The sequence below is a fragment of the Gasterosteus aculeatus genome, chromosome 7, assembly GCF_964276395.1.
Source record: "Gasterosteus aculeatus chromosome 7, fGasAcu3.hap1.1, whole genome shotgun sequence".
NCBI classification, from domain to species: domain Eukaryota; kingdom Metazoa; phylum Chordata; class Actinopteri; order Perciformes; family Gasterosteidae; genus Gasterosteus; species Gasterosteus aculeatus.
Genome location: NC_135694.1, coordinates 23297920 through 23314918, shown reverse-complemented (window position 1 = coordinate 23314918; position 16999 = coordinate 23297920). Strand labels below are relative to the sequence as shown.

The following is a 16999-nucleotide window of genomic DNA, read 5'->3' as shown; positions in this document are numbered from 1 at the left end:
ATTATGTAACTGTCTTAATATGGCTGATATAGAGTGTCTGATGGGCACGTGGGATCAGACATCGACCTTATTAGACATGAAGTCAGAGAAGGATTTATAAGACACTCATTTCAAAACATTTAAAGCTCAACAGGGCTTCATCACAGGCAGGACCATAGGTGACAACACACCTAAGAGGACTACAACAACTGCTGCACGGAGGACAGAAAAGGCTTTACAATTTTTTCAATGAATTTATTCAACTCTGCTCTCGGGAAAAACATCACTTTTGTGCATCCTGCTTATTTCATAATAAGCGGTTTCTCTGGCATACCTAATATTAAGTATTACTATGTTTTCCTCTGTTTTGTTTATATTGTTTCAGCGCTTGGAAATACAGTTGTGATGGCAGTAATATACTTGGATCATAATCTGAGAACTCCTAAATATATTGCAGTTTTTAACTTGGCATTTGTGGACTTGTTGGGTAGCTCTGCTCTGGTGCCGAAGCTTCTTGACATCTTTCTGTTTAACCATCGCTACATCTCCTACAATGACTGCTTGACCTTTCTTTTTTTCAGCTACACCTTCCTTTCCATGCAGGTTCTTAATCTGGTTGCACTCTCCTACGACCGATTAATTGCCATCATGCACCCTCTCACCTATCAAGTGAAGGTGACACACAGGTTCATGCTTTCTTTGATTGCATCTTTCTGGGTGTTTGCAATTACTGCTGATCTTGTTTTAGTTGGTCTTCTTACCAGACTTTCCTTCTGCGGGTCTGTGGTTATTAACAGTTATTTCTGTGACCATGGCCAGATATACAGGCTGGCCTGCAATGACAACACACCCAGCTATGTTCTTGCTGTGTTTTTAATAGCTCTAATTTTTATGTCTCCACTCTCATTCATTGTGTTAAGTTATGTATGTATTGGTTATGCTTTGTCTAAAGTGGCCACAGCTCTGGAAAGATACAAGGCCTTTAAAACCTGCACAGCTCATCTCTCACTAGTGGCAATTTATTTCATCCCATTGTTGATAACATTTACTATGAGTTCACAAATACATCCAAATGCCAGAATCGTAAACCTCTCTCTGGCCTCTGTTTTTCCTCCCATGCTAAACCCAATTATTTATGTTCTGCAGACACAAGAAATCAAAGTATCAGTGAAAAAAATAGTAAAAGGTAGAATTGAATCCCAAATTAAAGTGAAGAAAGTTAACATCAAATTACAACCTTTGTTTATACTTTAGGCTTTATGTTGAGGATTTCGATTTCATACATTAGAATAATATTTCAGTTAACATGAATTTAAGAACGTTTTATTTGCTACTAGAAACAACCTTTCCGTGGCTACTTTCCAGTGATTTAAATGTTAAATTGATTGTTTAAAATTTACGTGTGCTCTGTTTATGTTCTGTATGGCAGTTAAACTGTTTCCACTATAAAGATTTCTACTTCGTTTACTATGGAAACCTGATTAACCATCTTAAAAGATGGCTGTTTTCTTTGCGTTTGTAACACATTAAAACATCTTTCAGCACATCGTGTTTTACATTTTATTTAATTATATAGGCAATGTATATTTCATATTAACAAATCACAGCATGTGGTTTTCTTGTCTGCTTCTCCTTTGCAAACTACTGTAGTTTCTTTTAGCTCAACCTTCCTTCACAATAAACCTCTACAACTCTTCAGGGACGTACCAACTTGTGGTTTGATTCTCACCCTCTTGTCACAGCATAAGATCACACTGTTGGAGCCGGATGAATTGCTACTTTATTTTGCTTTATTTTCTATAACTACTATAGTATTAAAGCATGGCACTACTAACAAGCTAAGATGCTAAATAGCAGACTGCTGTATAGTAAAAAGGCCTCTGCTGGAGAATCAGTAACACTTCAGGTTGAGAGTGATATTGCAGGAAGGGAGATGACACAAGTTAGACTTTTGGCCCTAGTGTAGGGGGTGTAGCAACAACTGAGAGGGCCGTGTAATCATGAGTGACAGCTTAACAAATAAGGCTGAAAACCTTCCGCAACAGCGTTGCCTTCAGGAAATGTAGTCAACGGGAGACTTATGAATCAACATTTTATATACACTATATTTGGAATTTTGATGTAAAACCATCGCCAAACGCTAGTGACAAAGTTCTGGATAGCAAGCTGTTTTGGACCCTACTCGCCATGACCACAGAATAAGAGCAATCAACTATCTCAGATTCTACCATTCATCAACCACACATGAATCTCTGAAGTTATGCACTTACACATACAACTGGAAACACGGCGTAGCATCCATGCGATGGCGTCTTAGTTTGGTTAAGTTTGCAAGATATTCACAGATTTGGGTTTCCCGGTTCAATAGCTTGTCGTTAAAATCAGTAACACTTCAGGCTGAGAGCGGTAATGCAGGAAGGGAGACGACATGAGACTTTCAGATGCTAAACTTATAATGTATTTTTACATTTTGTTGGTAATCAGGGTAGGTGTGAAAAATTGTTCAACTTTTGAGCAAGAATCAACATCACATTTATTTAACTGCACATTTTAGAACTGGCTCATTAACATGGTAATGGTAACGTCATGCTTGTTTAATATAAAATTGGATCACGGCATGTATAAACTTTGATTTATGGTTTTACAGGATTTTTACAGGGTTTTACAATGTTGCGATGCACTTAATTACCAGAATCTATTTTTGGTATCTATCAATCACATTTTTTACTCAATGTTAATAAATGCAAATGCCTCCTTTACATAATCCATTTAACCCCAGTTCAGGGACTAAAGTTAGTTGTGTTTTAACATGGGGAGTAAAACAAGTAAACATTTTGTTTTACTCCATTGGCGAATACTTAATTCAGAGTTGTTATCTCATGATTCAGATAACAACAGTAATACAAATGTTTGGGACAAAATGTTAACCTAAACAGTTCGGGATATGTCGTGATCCTGCAAGAGCAGTGTCGACTAACAACTCATTAACAGCCTCATTAGACTGAGATGTTCCAGCTTTCAGCAAGGGAGTACAGCACACTTCAGTTGCGAACTTCTCACTCTGGAGGACTGCGAGAATCAAAACAATCAGAAATGAAAGTTTGAAAAAAAGAAATTATGACTTTGCATTCTGACTTTATGGATACAGAGTAGTTTGTAATAACACATACGTGGTAAAAGTTTGTTAGCAGGAACTAAACAACTGTTGGATCACATTTTACGATGAAAGTCCACTGCAGCATTAGACTCCACCAATTTACCTGCGAATCCCAAGCTCCCTGTTGAGCTCATCCACAAACAAAATCTTGACGTACTTCACTTTTCTGACTATGATGACTTGCACTGGACTGTGCACTGTGTAGGCTTGGCGATATGAAGATGGTATACCAGTATTGTTCGGCTATCACTGCATGAAAAGTGAGATTTTCGTCCCCGTAAACGCCCGGAAATCTCCCTAATTTCCGACAATTTCCGACAATTTGCAACCCGCGCACGTCGCGTTTGTCTGTGCCGGAAACGAACCATGATGTAGGTGGAGAGCTGGCGGAGGTGCGAATGGCCCGAATTAGCATATGAATGCAGCGAAACCACGGGTGGCCGAGCCGAGCGGGCTTGAATATCCTTACTCCTTATTGGAGGAAACCACAACTTACTAACAAATAAAATCACTCGTGATTGGCAGAAAAACCACACGTGGGCAGACCAGGCTTGAGTTTCCTTGTTCATGATTGGATGAACAACTTTCAATCATTCGTGATTGGTTGGCAGATCTGTCGCTATTGGTCACCCGCCTCATTTTATTTATATATTCATATTATGCTGTATATTCATTTCATGGTTATCCTATGCAGGCTACTACACTATTATTAGGATACCAACCAGGACATCAATGAATTTATAGAGAAAATGAACATTTGCCACATGTTTATGCAAAGAAAAAGCTTTATTAACAACACACAAACAACAACTACATACAAAGTGAGGATCTGCCCGCACTTGGGTAACGGCGGTTTAAAAACTACAGCTCAGTAAACTGTCCGTTTGCCTCCTCGGGGCTGTAGACCGTCACTGGCGCCGTGTTTTCCGAGGCAGGTCTGTTGTGCAGGCGGCTCGTGTGCGTGTGGCGACCGTACAATCCACCCCGAGACCCCGCCAACAACGCCATCCCCTCCGTCCGACGTGAGCTCCACGGTGGCGGATTTCCACCTCGTCATCAGCCAGCACACTTTGTCTCGATTCCAGCAGCTGTAAAAACAACAATGAATCAGTACTGTGCGATGCGTACGGACACAACACATCTATCAATGCACCTGAAACAAGTCAGCAAATAAACTCTGACCCTCTTTCTTCTCGCTCGACTCCGCGCTGAATCCTTCGCAGCTTCCGCTCGCAATGAGTGTTCCGCCTGAACCTGAAGCTCCTGCGTCCCGTCTCAAAATACGTCTCACAGGCGGCTGGAAAACACTTAAATGAGTGTGGTATGAATACAAAAAGAAAATCAAACACAAGTCACAGTAACATTTAACAAGGAAGGAGAAACAGTGTCACTTACACACAATGACGTCGTCTAAATCTGGACTTTTACCGGAGCAAATACGAGGTCACCGCCTCATTATGAGGCGAAATTAGTCTGTGAAAACAAAATGTACAGTTATGATCGGTATCTATACGTATATATTTCCTTATACCGCAGAATGAAAGCATATTCTTTAAATCTGACCCTTGCTCCGGTTCGTGGCGCTTGTAGTTCGTCTCGGAGTTGTGAAGACGGCGCACCGCTTCCTGTAAACGACACGGCAAAGAAAACACACTTTAATAAAGCTGTTTCTGCTCACTTGTAAGGCTACTAGGCTACTCTTAGCTTAGCTTGAGGCTACGCTACTCTTAGCTTAGCTTGCAGTCATCGAATGTATTCTTACCGCTATCTTGGGATCGTGCGCCCGTCTCCTCTTCTTTGAGTCGGTTCCTCTCCTCCATGGACAGAAACCCGCAGAGTCCCGAACGCTCCAGTGGAGCGAACCGCTCGTTGATATCGGCAGTTTGTTGTTGACGAGACGATCCACTGAGAGCATTCAGCAGCTTCTTCTGTCTGTCTGCGGACTGGCCGAAAGTTGGTGACCGCGGAGAGGAGTTGAAGGCGAGTTGAACGCGAGACGTCGTCCCGCCATTATTCACGAAGCAGCAAAAACCAAACAAAGGAACTGGAGATACAGTTCTTCTGACTATAGTAACACACGCGTGTCTGTTTGTATGCTCGTCTTGCAAGTACTGCTGTCTGAGTCATGCCTATGACCTCACACGTGATTGGACGAGGAGTCTAAGGGTCCTCCAATCACATACAAGGTTATTGTTATACGGAAGGACCAGTATTTTAGGAAGACAAAGGGTTGTTTTGGTGTCAGCAGAACGACTTTCCCTAGAAAACTGTACAGTGGTGCCTCTTTCTCCATTCCACCAGACAATCTTGAGTCTGACAGACATGCAGTGTTGACAATGTATCATCAGATGTACCCTTGTGTCACTGAGGTTGAATGTTTTGCCATGACATGTAAACGGGTAACATATATGAATGTAACTTACTCAATCGATAGATGCAGAGCAGAAAGGTCAGCGTATATTTATGCTAAGTGGTGTGGAAACACTAACAGTTTTGAGGAACCCGTCCTTGACCCTCTAGCAGAACTACGACCAGCCATTATAAAGCATATTATAGTTGTTAATGTTGTGTCAAAGGGTACGGCATTTAAACATGTTCTTGCACAAGTTTCCTGGCTTCATCCCCACCCGGACAGACATTTTTATGGAAAGCCAATAGAAGTTTGGGCCTTGCAGGGAACAGACACGTCATACCCAGCATCATTTCTGCCAGTTGAGCGCATTGCTAGAAGGAGTGTGGTTAATACATCCTCTGTGCATTTAAGACCAAAGAAAAGGTCACTGTAGTCCTGCCACTACGCACTGTAGTTGAGCTCTAGGAGACTGTGATCTCTGCAGACCCCTCATGCTGATTCAAATGTTGTTTGCATGAAATGCTCATTTTACCTTGATTAAAACAATTTTTTTAAAGAAGTTATTTTGTGTATCTTTTTTACATAACATTTGCCATTGCTAATGGCGTACACAGTAATCTAGCATATTTGAATTAAATTAATCAATTCAAGCTAAAATGTAAGAGTCTATAATTAGGCTACTGAGCCTGATCTATTTGTACCAGAGATTTTCTTACCTTTTAAAAAAATGTCACCTGGGCTAAAACTCCCTCTGCGACCCTGATTTGCATTTGTATAGCTCACAGCATTTTCATTTACATGTCAAAGCCTCCCCTAGAAATAGGAGGAGGGGGGTCATGGGGGGACAACTGCCAAGGGAGGCCCACGTCAATTTCTGACAATTTACGGCAGTTTTCGGCGTTGCCCGCAAATTGCCGCAAACCTGAAATTCCACGACAATTTACAGTGCCGCATACTGCCGAAAATCCCACTTTTCATGCAGTGTATACTGCAATATACTTTGTACACATAGTGCATCTCAATATATCATTCATATTTAGTTTACATAACCATTTGATTTATACCTGAGGCCTGAGAAGCAAGCTTTAAATCTTTTGGTTTTCTGGCTTAATTGACCCGTACAACCCCCCCACTGGGTTTCTCAATCTGGTTATCAGCATGTTCACAGATAGATGCTGTGGTTGCATCATATGACCGATCATAAACATGAACACGTGTGCTGTCAAATATAGGGAAAACTATAACATTGTAAGAATACAAAGAACTTAAAAACGTAATTTCATTGAATTCTGAACTAAAACAGCTTAAACTGCCAAATTAAAAAATGTTAGCTTTTAAGAAAATCCGTGCAAAATGAACAAATTAAAAGTAAATAATAGTGGTGGGCCGTTATCGGTGGTAACGTGCTGCGTTATGGTGAGACTCTTATCGGCAATAAAGAAAAAATAGCGCCGATAATCTATTCTCAAAGTTGGGTTGGGAGCTGGGTCTATACTACGCAAGCTATGAGGATTTTCACCTTGATATTCTAGCGCGGATGTATACCTACGAGCGCGGATGTTTACCTAGCCAAATTGCACTGTAGGGGGCGAGAACGAGCCGTGCTAGCATGGATGCAGCTACGAAGTCACCAGGTTTGCTTCAGGGAAAATTTATTTTTAAGAAGCTTCCCAACGGAAACCTCGACAAGACGAAGGTTGTTTGCACCTTGTGCAAACAGGAATTAGTTTACTGTAGAAGTTCTTCAAGTCTCAAATACCACCAAAGCAAAGCATCGCTTAGCTAACGCGGAAGATGCCGGGTCAAGCACTGATGTAGCGCAGGGGAAGAGTCGTCGTCAAACTACTATGTTTGAGTGCAACCGAGGCAAGCCCATCAGCACAGCTCTATCGGCCAAGTTAACGAATCTCCTCGCTCAGTGGATTGCCACCAGCTGCCGGCCCATCAGCGTGGTAGAAGATGACGGGCTCGAGCTTGTTCTTCAGGCGGCCACAGGTGATCCATCTTATAAACTACCTGCTAGGCAAACTATCATGAGGAGAATACATGACCAGCACGCCCCTGGTCTAATGTGCTACCTGGGTTGAGAAACCTGTTCTCAAAGACTTACTTTTAGTAATTATTTGGGTAGCACACATATTCTAAATGCCTTCGGCAGAATTCAAATGAGCCATTTTAATCTAGAGTAAAGAAAGACTAGAAAGACTTTAGTCTTTCAGTGTCTGTAATGCAACTTTCTGGTCTGGGCCCCATACCCAGGATGTGTCTTGTCTGGTCAGCTTGCGCAGCGGTTCTGAGATTGAGGAGACATCTTTGATGAACCGGGAGCAGTAATTAGCCATCCCCAGCAGACTCCTGATTTCTCCTGGATTCTGGGGGTCTGCAGCCTGCTGAACTGCAATCACCTTCTTGGGATCTGCTGAAACACCCCCTGCTAAGAAGATGAAACCAAGGAACTCAAGCCTTGACTTATTGAACTCATATTTTTCTCGATTGAGTGTGAGGACTCTGGAACAGTGCTCGGAGGTTGTTGTCATGGTCAGTCTGGGAGGCTCCGTAGACAATGATGTCGTCGCTGAGGTTCTTCACACCAGAGAGACCTTGAAGTGTCTGGCATATAGCATTTTGAAATACTTCCGCAGCAGAGGATATACCAAAACTCAGTCTCTTGTAGCGCCTCAACCCAATGTGTGTGGTGAAGGTAGTGATGTACCTGCTGTCTGGATGAAGCTCTAGCTGGTGGTAAACACTATTGCTCCATTTAGCTTGTGTATCACGTCGTCCATGCTGGGAGTTATGTGCCGTTCTCTCTCTATAGCTGTGTTAGCTTGGCGCAAATCAACACAAAGTCTGACTTTGTCAGGGTCTTTAGGCTTGGGAGGTGCAACGATAGGTGAGACCCACAGTTTCAAATTCCTTAATGATGTCATCTGCTCTGCCTCGAGTTTCTGAAGCTTCCACTTCTGGCGAATGTGAAACGGTACACGTCAATGTGGTTGGCATGAAGGCTTGATGTCAGGATTTATGTGAAACTTTACCTGAAAGTCCTTTAGTTTTCCGATCCCTTGAAACCGTTCCGGATGTGACTATTTTATTCAGTCCCAGTGCTTTGGGTGTTTTGTAGCTGAGCACGTTGAATCCATCCCCTTTAACTACAAAGAATATGCATGTTGTCTTTTCCTGTCCTTTCTCCACACTGCACTTGAAACTACTGTTGTGTTCAAAAATGAAGAAACGCCGGACGGACAGAGGTGATCGCTGATCAAAAGGTTAAAATCAAATGTATTTAATAAAAGAGATGGTGTTGTGGTAAAAAGAACATCTCAGCTGAGGAGCCGCTGGTCTTAGCAACCAACAGGCCCCAGGTCAGTCCTTTTGACCATCCCTAGTGCCCGTTTGTCGCCTCCACAAGCGAACCCGAGAACAATGGTTCCTACAGGTATTTATAACAATGCTTAAAGGTGTGAAAGTTAGTGTCCACACCTCTGGGAGTGGTCTTCTGGTGAGTTCAATGTAACTCGGGATTTCGAATGGCCCATACTCAATATCAGTTGTTGTGCAAGTATTACATGCATGCATTCCAGTTGATTACATTACATTAAATACAATCATAACTGTACATTGGTATTATTCTATTACAGTTGCAGAATTACAGTGGTTTTACAATATTGTCATTACTTTATTGATTACACAGTTCCAGAATCATGGCTGTATTCTGGTGTACACTATATGCATTTTTATTAATTTTATGAACCGGATCGTCAATTTGTTTCTAATATCCTACACTATCTTTGAGTGGTAATGGAACTTTGGAGCGAAACGGGTAAATCTTGGTGCTGGTGTGGTTCAGTTGAGGACATGGCATCAGTTTATCGGAACTTGTTTCGCTAACACAGTTTGCAGAGGCTGCTGAATCAATTAAAACTACCATGCTACTGCCATTTAACTTGATGTGTGTCTGTGGCAGCTCTGTGATCTTTTCATCATCTATTACAAACACATAAGCGTCATCTCTGCTAGAAAAGTTGCATTTCTGTTCTTCACCTGTTGTCCTTGTTATGTGATGGACTTTTGTATGGTGTTGGTTTGCCTTGTACTATGGTTGTTTTGTGCTAATGTCCTTGGTTTTAGAGCGACATTGTTTAGCAAAGTGATTCAGCTTACCACATTTTCTGCATTGTTTGCTTCCAGCAGGACATTCTCCTTCATTTACCTCCACAGTTCCTGCAGCTGTTGTCTGAACGTTGTTTTTCTGACCATCGTCTGCTGTTTGGATGCTTTTGCACGGTCTTTTGATCCAGCATGTTGACTGCAGCTGTTGTGCCTCTTTCTATGCCGGTCGCTCGCATTTCAGACAGCTCAAGTGTTCTTCCATGATCAAGAAGCTCTTCTAAGCCAAGTCCAGGTTCCCTTCGCGCTTTCCTGTGCAGCCTGGATGATGCGCAGCTTTGTATGATTTGCGTTTTAATCTCTGCGTCGACATATGCAAAACTCACAGTTCCTAGCTAACATCCTTGTATGCCTCGTATGATTACTCTCCATATTTTCTCCTAGTTCCTGTACCGTTTCTCTGAAGATGTATACTCGATACTGTACGTTTTTCTTAGGAGAAAAATATCCAAATAACTTCTGCTTCGTCTCTGCATACTTGTCATCTTCTGGTGATAATGTTTCGTAGATATCATGCACTCGTTCTCCTGCTATATGTAGCAAAAATGCTTTGAGCCTAGCATCTCCAGTAATGTTCATTGCAGTGGTGTAATTTTCAAACCTTTGCACCCATTTATTCCAGCGAGGTCCAACAGAGCCAGGATCAGTTTCCGTGTCGAAATGTGGGAGCGTAGCGGTGTTTCCTGCCATGCTTGCTGCGGCGCGCCGAGTGCCATTCACGTTTGTCCGCGTTAGCTTAGCTAGCTTCTCACCCTCGTGTCCGTTTTTCTCCTCCCTCTTCTTTTTCCACTCCCGAAAATAAGAAAGAAAAACACGCTGTCCGGGTCGATTCTTCGAGTGACTTTCCAGTTACTCCTCGTCGGCAATGTAGTGTTTGCGTTATATGGGTTTAAACACTAGACCTAACACAGTTTGATTCATATCCACGGGCGTTTATTCTCTGGCTCTTGCTTAGACCGTTACTGTCCTGCTCACGTGTCTTGGGCGTCTATATCCGCAGGTGAGGTGGTTACATCATGAACATCACAACTACTAAAGTAACAAAACATGGCACAAGTAAAAAGGTAACATGCTAGTAACAGACTGCTTTATAGTAAAAAGGCCTCTGCTGGAGCATCAGTAACACTTTAGGCTGAGAGTGGTAATGCAGGAAAGGAGACAACATGAGCCTTTTATCTAAATATTTTCTTGGTAATCAGAGCAGGTCAGCTGATAAGCAAGATAAATGTTTGCATGAGTGCAAAAAGTTTTTAAGACTGAAAAAGAGTTGGTCTGATCCCAAGTGTCTGATGGACACGTGGGATCAGACATTGACCTTATTTGACATGAAGTCAGAGGAGGATTTATAAGCCACTCATTTCCAATCATTTAAAGCTCAACAGGGCTTCATCACCACAAGCAGGACCGTAGATGACTTAGAACCGACACACCCAAGAGGACTACAACAACTGCTGCACTGAGGACAGAAAAGGCTTGACAGCTTTTACAATGAATTTATTCAACTCTGCTCTCGGGAAAAACATCACTTTTGTGCGTCCTGCTTATTTCATAATAAGCGGTTTCTCTGGCTTACCTAATATCAAGTATTACTATGTCTTCCTCTGTTTTGTTTATATTGTTTCAGTGCTTGGAAATACAGTTGTGATGGCAGTAATATACTTGGATCATAATCTGAGAACTCCTAAATATATTGCAGTTTTTAATTTAGCATTTGTGGACTTGTTGGGTAGCTCTGCTCTGGTGCCGAAGCTTCTCGACATCTTTCTTTTTAACCATCGCTACATCTCCTACAACGACTGCTTGACTTTTGTCTTTTTCAGCTACACTTTCCTTTCAATGCAGGTTTTTAATCTGGTTGCACTCTCCTATGACAGATTAATTGCCATCATGCACCCTCTGCGCTATCAAGTGAAGGTGACTCACAGGTTCATGCTGTGTTTGATTGCATCTTTCTGGGTCTTTGCAGTTACTGTTGATCTTGTTTTAGTTGGTCTTCTTACCAGACTTTCCTTCTGCGGGTCTGTGGTTATCGACAGTTATTTCTGTGACCATGGCCAGATGTTCAGAATGGCCTGCAATGACTTCACACCCAGCCATGTCCTTGCTGTGTTGATAATAGCTCTAATTTTTACGTGTCCACTAGAATTCATTGTGTTAAGTTATATATGTATTGGTTATGCTTTGTCTAAAGTGGCCACAGCTCAGGAAAGATACAAGGCCTTTAAAACCTGCACAGGTCATCTCTCACTAGTGGCAATCTATTTCATCCCATTATTAATAACATTTACTGCAGGTTCACAAATACATCCAAATCCCAGAATCATAAACCTCTCTCTGACCTCTGTTTTTCCTTCTATGCTAAACCCAATCATTTATGTTCTGCAGACACAAGAAATCAAAGTATCAGTGAAAAAACTATTAAAAGTCAGAATTGAAACCAAAATGAAAGTGAAGAAAGTTATTAGATGACAACTGTTGTTTATATTATGGGTTTTTGTTGAGGATTGTGATTTCATACATGAATATAATATTTAGGATGATTTTCTAAGTCACACCAATAACAACCTTTGCATTGCTACTTTGTTGTGATTTAAGGGTTTCATTGATTTACTATTTAAAATATATATGTGGTCTGTTTAGTTCTCTGTGTCAGTTAAACTAATTCTCTATTAACACTTTCATTTTTCTACTTTGTTTACTATAAAAACCTGTCTACCCATCTTAAGGCGCTCGTCCTAAAAGACTAAACTCACATGTTTTATTTGTACTGGGGGGCTTTTGTGTTTGTAAACCTGCACATGTTTACTGTACATTAAAACATGTATATACTGTAGCTTCGTCTTTCAACACATTCAAAAAGCAGATTGTTCATTTGTTTTCATTTTATGGACAATGGATCTCATAGTTACAAATCACAGCATCTGGTTTTCTTGTCAGCTTCTCTTTTCTGATCTACAGTACATTTTGTTTTATCTAAACCTTGCTTCACATTAAACCTCTCCAACCATTTAGGGACGTGCTAACTATTATCAAAGAACTTTGTTGTGAAGCACTTACACAAATGGCAGATTTTTTTAAGGTGAAAACCTACATTTTCAGTCAATTGTAAGACTCTTTCTTTTTGTTATTTAATTGCAGCTTGTATTATAAATTATTTTCTATGCCTCGATGGCTGTTATGAAGCAACCTCATTGTTATGAAATACTTTTCTTGCGGTTTTCATAGCTTCTTGTGTTATATTAATAGAAGAAACATTGGAATAGAACAAACATTTTCAGTTAAATACATATATCAGGATGGTTAGATTGTCGTCCTTTTTTATTTGTACTCTTGCCAAACAGACCTTTTGTACCCAGTTGACTTATTTGGACTAAATCAGCTTAAAGAAAGTCACACACAGATGACACACGAGTGGCGGTTTTGCAGTTGTGACATCTCTTGTCTCTAATCACGGCCAGTATGCTTTTGTCCCTTTGTTCCTAGGGAGCAGATTGGCTGATGCGGAGCACCAGGTCCAAGACCATTGAGGGGCATAAAAGCACCGATCCAGCGTTGCTCGGTGGGGTTTCTCTCCGGCATGATACCCGGCTACTGCTGGTTGTTATTTTGGTTTTGGCTTAGACTTTGAGTTTGAGTTTGAGTTTGAGTTTGGCTTTGCTGACAGTTACACTTTCTTACACAAGCATGCATGTTGACGTGACTGATATTACTAATTTCCACACTCCACAACGCTAACTATTTCATTCTGTAAGTGAAAATAAACTCTCATTAACAGTGGTGTCTGCGCCATAGTTGTCATTACCTAAGACCCCGGTTGTGACACAGTAACAACTAGAATCAAAGCTGCTGAGCAGTGACTGTCCTTGCTACTCCGGGAGTCAGAAATGATTAACCGCGTGGAGCGATGCCGGGAATGACGATTTGCAAATTTTATCTTAAACATTATCAAGGTCTTCCGTCTTTTCTGACAACTTTTGAGAAAGATCTGATTGTGCTGTGATGGGGCAGATAACAAAAAACATGTAACGACACCGGTGTAAAATCATCAAAACAGAATATTTATTGTTTGAAAGTTGACACACATGCAAATCATGCATCAAGGCTAAAGGTTTTCATCTTCGGAGAAGGAATATATAGTTGGAAGATAAACATGCTAAAACTGGGGAGGGGCTAAGTGCTGGTCGTCGACCTCGGATGTAGACAATCATCTTTGGCACCACAAGATTATAAACATCGACTCACAAACATCTTGATTATCAGGTTGACCCAGGATATCATGTGCCTCAGTGTGAAAGAGCACAGATCTTTTGTCGTACTAAAGTGGAAGCAGATGGAGCAGATTAACTAACGCATGAACGACTTTAAACCAATTCAATTGTCATACTGAATTGTGGTATTTTGTCGACGCACCACGCTCACATAGTTCAGTATTTTTTCAATCTTTATCAAATGTTTGATTAATCTCTGGATTCATCTCTGGTAGGAGTTTGTTCTTTACGACTCCATAAAACGATGAAAATGGGTTAGAATTAGGCTAAAAATGCTGATATTGAGAAATTAACTGCAGCACACCCCAGTGTTTAAATTTGGTAAAAAAATGTGTTTAGGGATGGGATATTGACATGTGCTACAAATTTGGTGAGAGCTGGCCAAGTGAAGTTATGTGTCTTGACATATTAAGCCACACCCCATAGACGTTAATTGGTCTACAATGAGATATCAACAACATTATTATGATTTCTGATGACATTGAACCAATATTCATTGATCCAGAGAAAATTTTGTAAGAATCAGACTCATAATTTGGAGGAGTGGGCCAAAATCTGTTTTTCACAAGATTCAAAAGGGTGGAAAATCTAATTTAAATGCCACAATTTACTTTTTTGTAGAACATAATCAAGAGCACATGTGTGCCAAATTTCTGGGGAAAGCCAAAGAGACATTTTTTATACCCAAATACGAGACCCGAAATATATAAAATTAAAAAAACGTAATAACAAAGACCCCTAAAAGAGAACAAAATATAATATGAAATAATATTAATAACACAATTCCTCTACGACTAGTTGTAGTGAGGACCCTGGAATATTAACGCTCTACTTATAGAAAGCCAGAGTAAATGAGTAATATTAAACAACTTAATGTTTTATTCTGACTTTCTTGTCACAGCGTAGAGCCAGATTAGTGACTTTATTTGGCTTATTATCTGTTACCACTATACTATTAAAGCATGGCATAATCAACAAGCTAACTTGCCAACTATTCTACTGCTGTATAGTAAAAAGGCGCATAAGTAACACTTCAGGCTGAGAGTTGAAATGGAGGAAGGGAGACGACATGAGCCTTTCAAATAATTAACTTTATCTTTCCTTTTTGTTGTTGATCAGAGCAGGTTAGCTGAGAAGCAAGTTAAATGTTTGCATCAGTACAAACGGTTTTTAAGATTGACAAGTAGTTAGTCTGATCCCGAGTGTCCGATGAACACGTGGGATCAGACATCGACCTTATTGGACATGAAGTCAGAGGATGATTTATAAGACACTCATTTCGAAACATATAAAGCTCAACAGGGCTTCATCACCACAAGCAGGACCGTAGATGGCTTAGAACCGACACACCCAAGAGGACTACATCAACTGCTGCACTGAGGACAGAAAAGGCTTGACAGCTTTTACAATGAATTTATTCAACTCTGCTCTCGGGAAAAACATCACTTTTGTGCGTCCTGCTTATTTCATAATAAGCGGTTTCTCTGGCATACCTAATATCGACTATTACTATGTCTTCCTCTGTTTTGTTTATATTGTTTCAGTGCTTGGAAATACAGTTGTGATGGCAGTAATATACTTGGATCATAATCTGAGAACTCCTAAATATATTGCAGTTTTTAATTTAGCATTTGTGGACTTGTTGGGTAGCTCTGCTCTGGTGCCGAAGCTACTTGACATCTTTCTGTTTAACCATCGCTACATCTCCTACAACGACTGCTTGACTTTCCTTTTTTTCTGCTACACCTGCCTTTCCATGCAGGTTTTTAATCTGGTTGCACTCTCCTATGACAGATTAATTGCTATCATGCACCCTCTGCACTATCAAGTGAAGGTGACCCACAGGTTCATGCTGTCTTTGATTGCCTCTTTCTGGCTGTTTGCTATAATTTCAATTCTCGTTTTAGTTGGTCTTCTTACCAGACTTTCCTTCTGCAGGTCTGTGGTTATTAACAGTTATTTCTGTGACCATGGCCAGATGTACAGGCTGGCCTGCAATGACAACACACCCAGCCTTGTCCTGGCTAGGTTCTTAACAGTTTTAGTTCTCTGGTTTCCACTTGTATTCATCGTGTTAAGTTATGTATGTATTGGTTATGCTTTGTCTAAAGTGGCCACAGCTCAGGAAAGATACAAGGCCTTTAAAACTTGCACAGCTCATCTCTCCCTAGTGGCAATCTATTTCATCCCCATATTAATCACATTTACTGCAGGTTCAGGAATACATACAAATGGCAGGATCATAAACCTTTCTCTGACCTCTGTTTTTCCCCCCATGCTAAACCCAATCATTTATGTTCTGCAGACAAAAGAAATCAAAGTATCAGTGAAAAAAATGTTAAAAGTCAGAATTGAATCCAAAGTGAAGGTGAGGAAAGTTATCATCAAATGCCACCCTTTTTTTATACTTTGGGCTTTGTGTTGAGGATTACAATTTTATATAATAAAATAATATTTAGGACCTAATTTTAGTAATTAAAAATAAATGTAAGCTTGTTTCAAGTGACACTAATACAAACTTTTCCACGGCACATACAATATACGTGTGTTTTAATTCTTTATGTCAGTTAAACTGTCTGTGGACCCTTTAACATTTCTACTTAGTTTATTATCACAATCTGATTACCCATCTCAAGGCACTCATCCTCAAAAACTACATATTTCTTTCTTATTCGTACTGTTGTGCTTTTCTGTTTTTCACCCTGCATATCACTGTAAATTAAAATAATTTGTTCAGGAATCAGGAAAATTTTTGCCAAAATATGTTAGACATACAAAGAATTTGACTTGGCGGTTAGTGCATAACATCAGACAGTAAGATAATGAGACCATGGACACAAAGAAAAGTTTTCATTTTACCGTTCAACACATTCATAAAAGCAGATTTTTCATTGATTTTAATTTCATTGAAAATATGTTTCATTTTCATAAATCACAGCATCTTGGTTGTTTTCTGCTTCTTTTTTTTGAACCACTGTAAAGTTTGTTTTATCTCAACTCTCCTTCCCATTAAACTTCTCCAACCATTCAAGGACGTACCAACTTTTATTAAACAACTATGTTTTGAGGTAC

At 40.3% G+C, this 16999-nt stretch overlaps 3 protein-coding genes and 1 long non-coding RNA gene across 4 annotated transcripts; 3 read left to right on the top strand and 1 right to left on the bottom strand.

Annotated features, from left to right (window-relative positions):
- Positions 1 to 228: 228 nt before the first annotated feature.
- LOC120822889 (olfactory receptor 2A12-like) lies at positions 229 to 1335 on the top strand. Its single transcript, XM_040182860.2, has one exon. The coding sequence runs from the start codon at positions 229 to 231 to the stop codon at positions 1231 to 1233; it is 1005 nt and encodes a 334-aa protein (XP_040038794.2). The 3' UTR covers positions 1234 to 1335.
- Positions 1336 to 3908: 2573 nt separating this feature from the next.
- LOC144410347 (uncharacterized) lies at positions 3909 to 5223 on the bottom strand. The gene is made up of 5 exons (XR_013468356.1): positions 4899 to 5223; positions 4700 to 4761; positions 4532 to 4609; positions 4319 to 4443; positions 3909 to 4224 (listed from the first exon to the last, which is right to left on the bottom strand). It is a non-coding gene; the product is annotated as an uncharacterized LOC144410347 (long non-coding RNA).
- Positions 5224 to 10907: 5684 nt separating this feature from the next.
- LOC120822887 (olfactory receptor 2A12-like) lies at positions 10908 to 12128 on the top strand. Its single transcript, XM_040182858.2, has one exon. The coding sequence runs from the start codon at positions 11148 to 11150 to the stop codon at positions 12126 to 12128; it is 981 nt and encodes a 326-aa protein (XP_040038792.2). The 5' UTR covers positions 10908 to 11147.
- Positions 12129 to 15335: 3207 nt separating this feature from the next.
- Positions 15336 to 16352, top strand: LOC120822886 (olfactory receptor 1f45-like). The gene has a single exon (XM_040182857.2). The coding sequence runs from the start codon at positions 15336 to 15338 to the stop codon at positions 16350 to 16352; it is 1017 nt and encodes a 338-aa protein (XP_040038791.2).
- Positions 16353 to 16999: the final 647 nt, after the last annotated feature.

Coding starts and splice junctions, on each gene's coding strand:
- LOC120822889 (XM_040182860.2), top strand. CDS start 229: ATGAATTTATTCAACTCTGCTCTCGGGAAAAACATCACTTTTGTGCAT.
- LOC120822887 (XM_040182858.2), top strand. CDS start 11,148: ATGAATTTATTCAACTCTGCTCTCGGGAAAAACATCACTTTTGTGCGT.
- LOC120822886 (XM_040182857.2), top strand. CDS start 15,336: ATGAATTTATTCAACTCTGCTCTCGGGAAAAACATCACTTTTGTGCGT.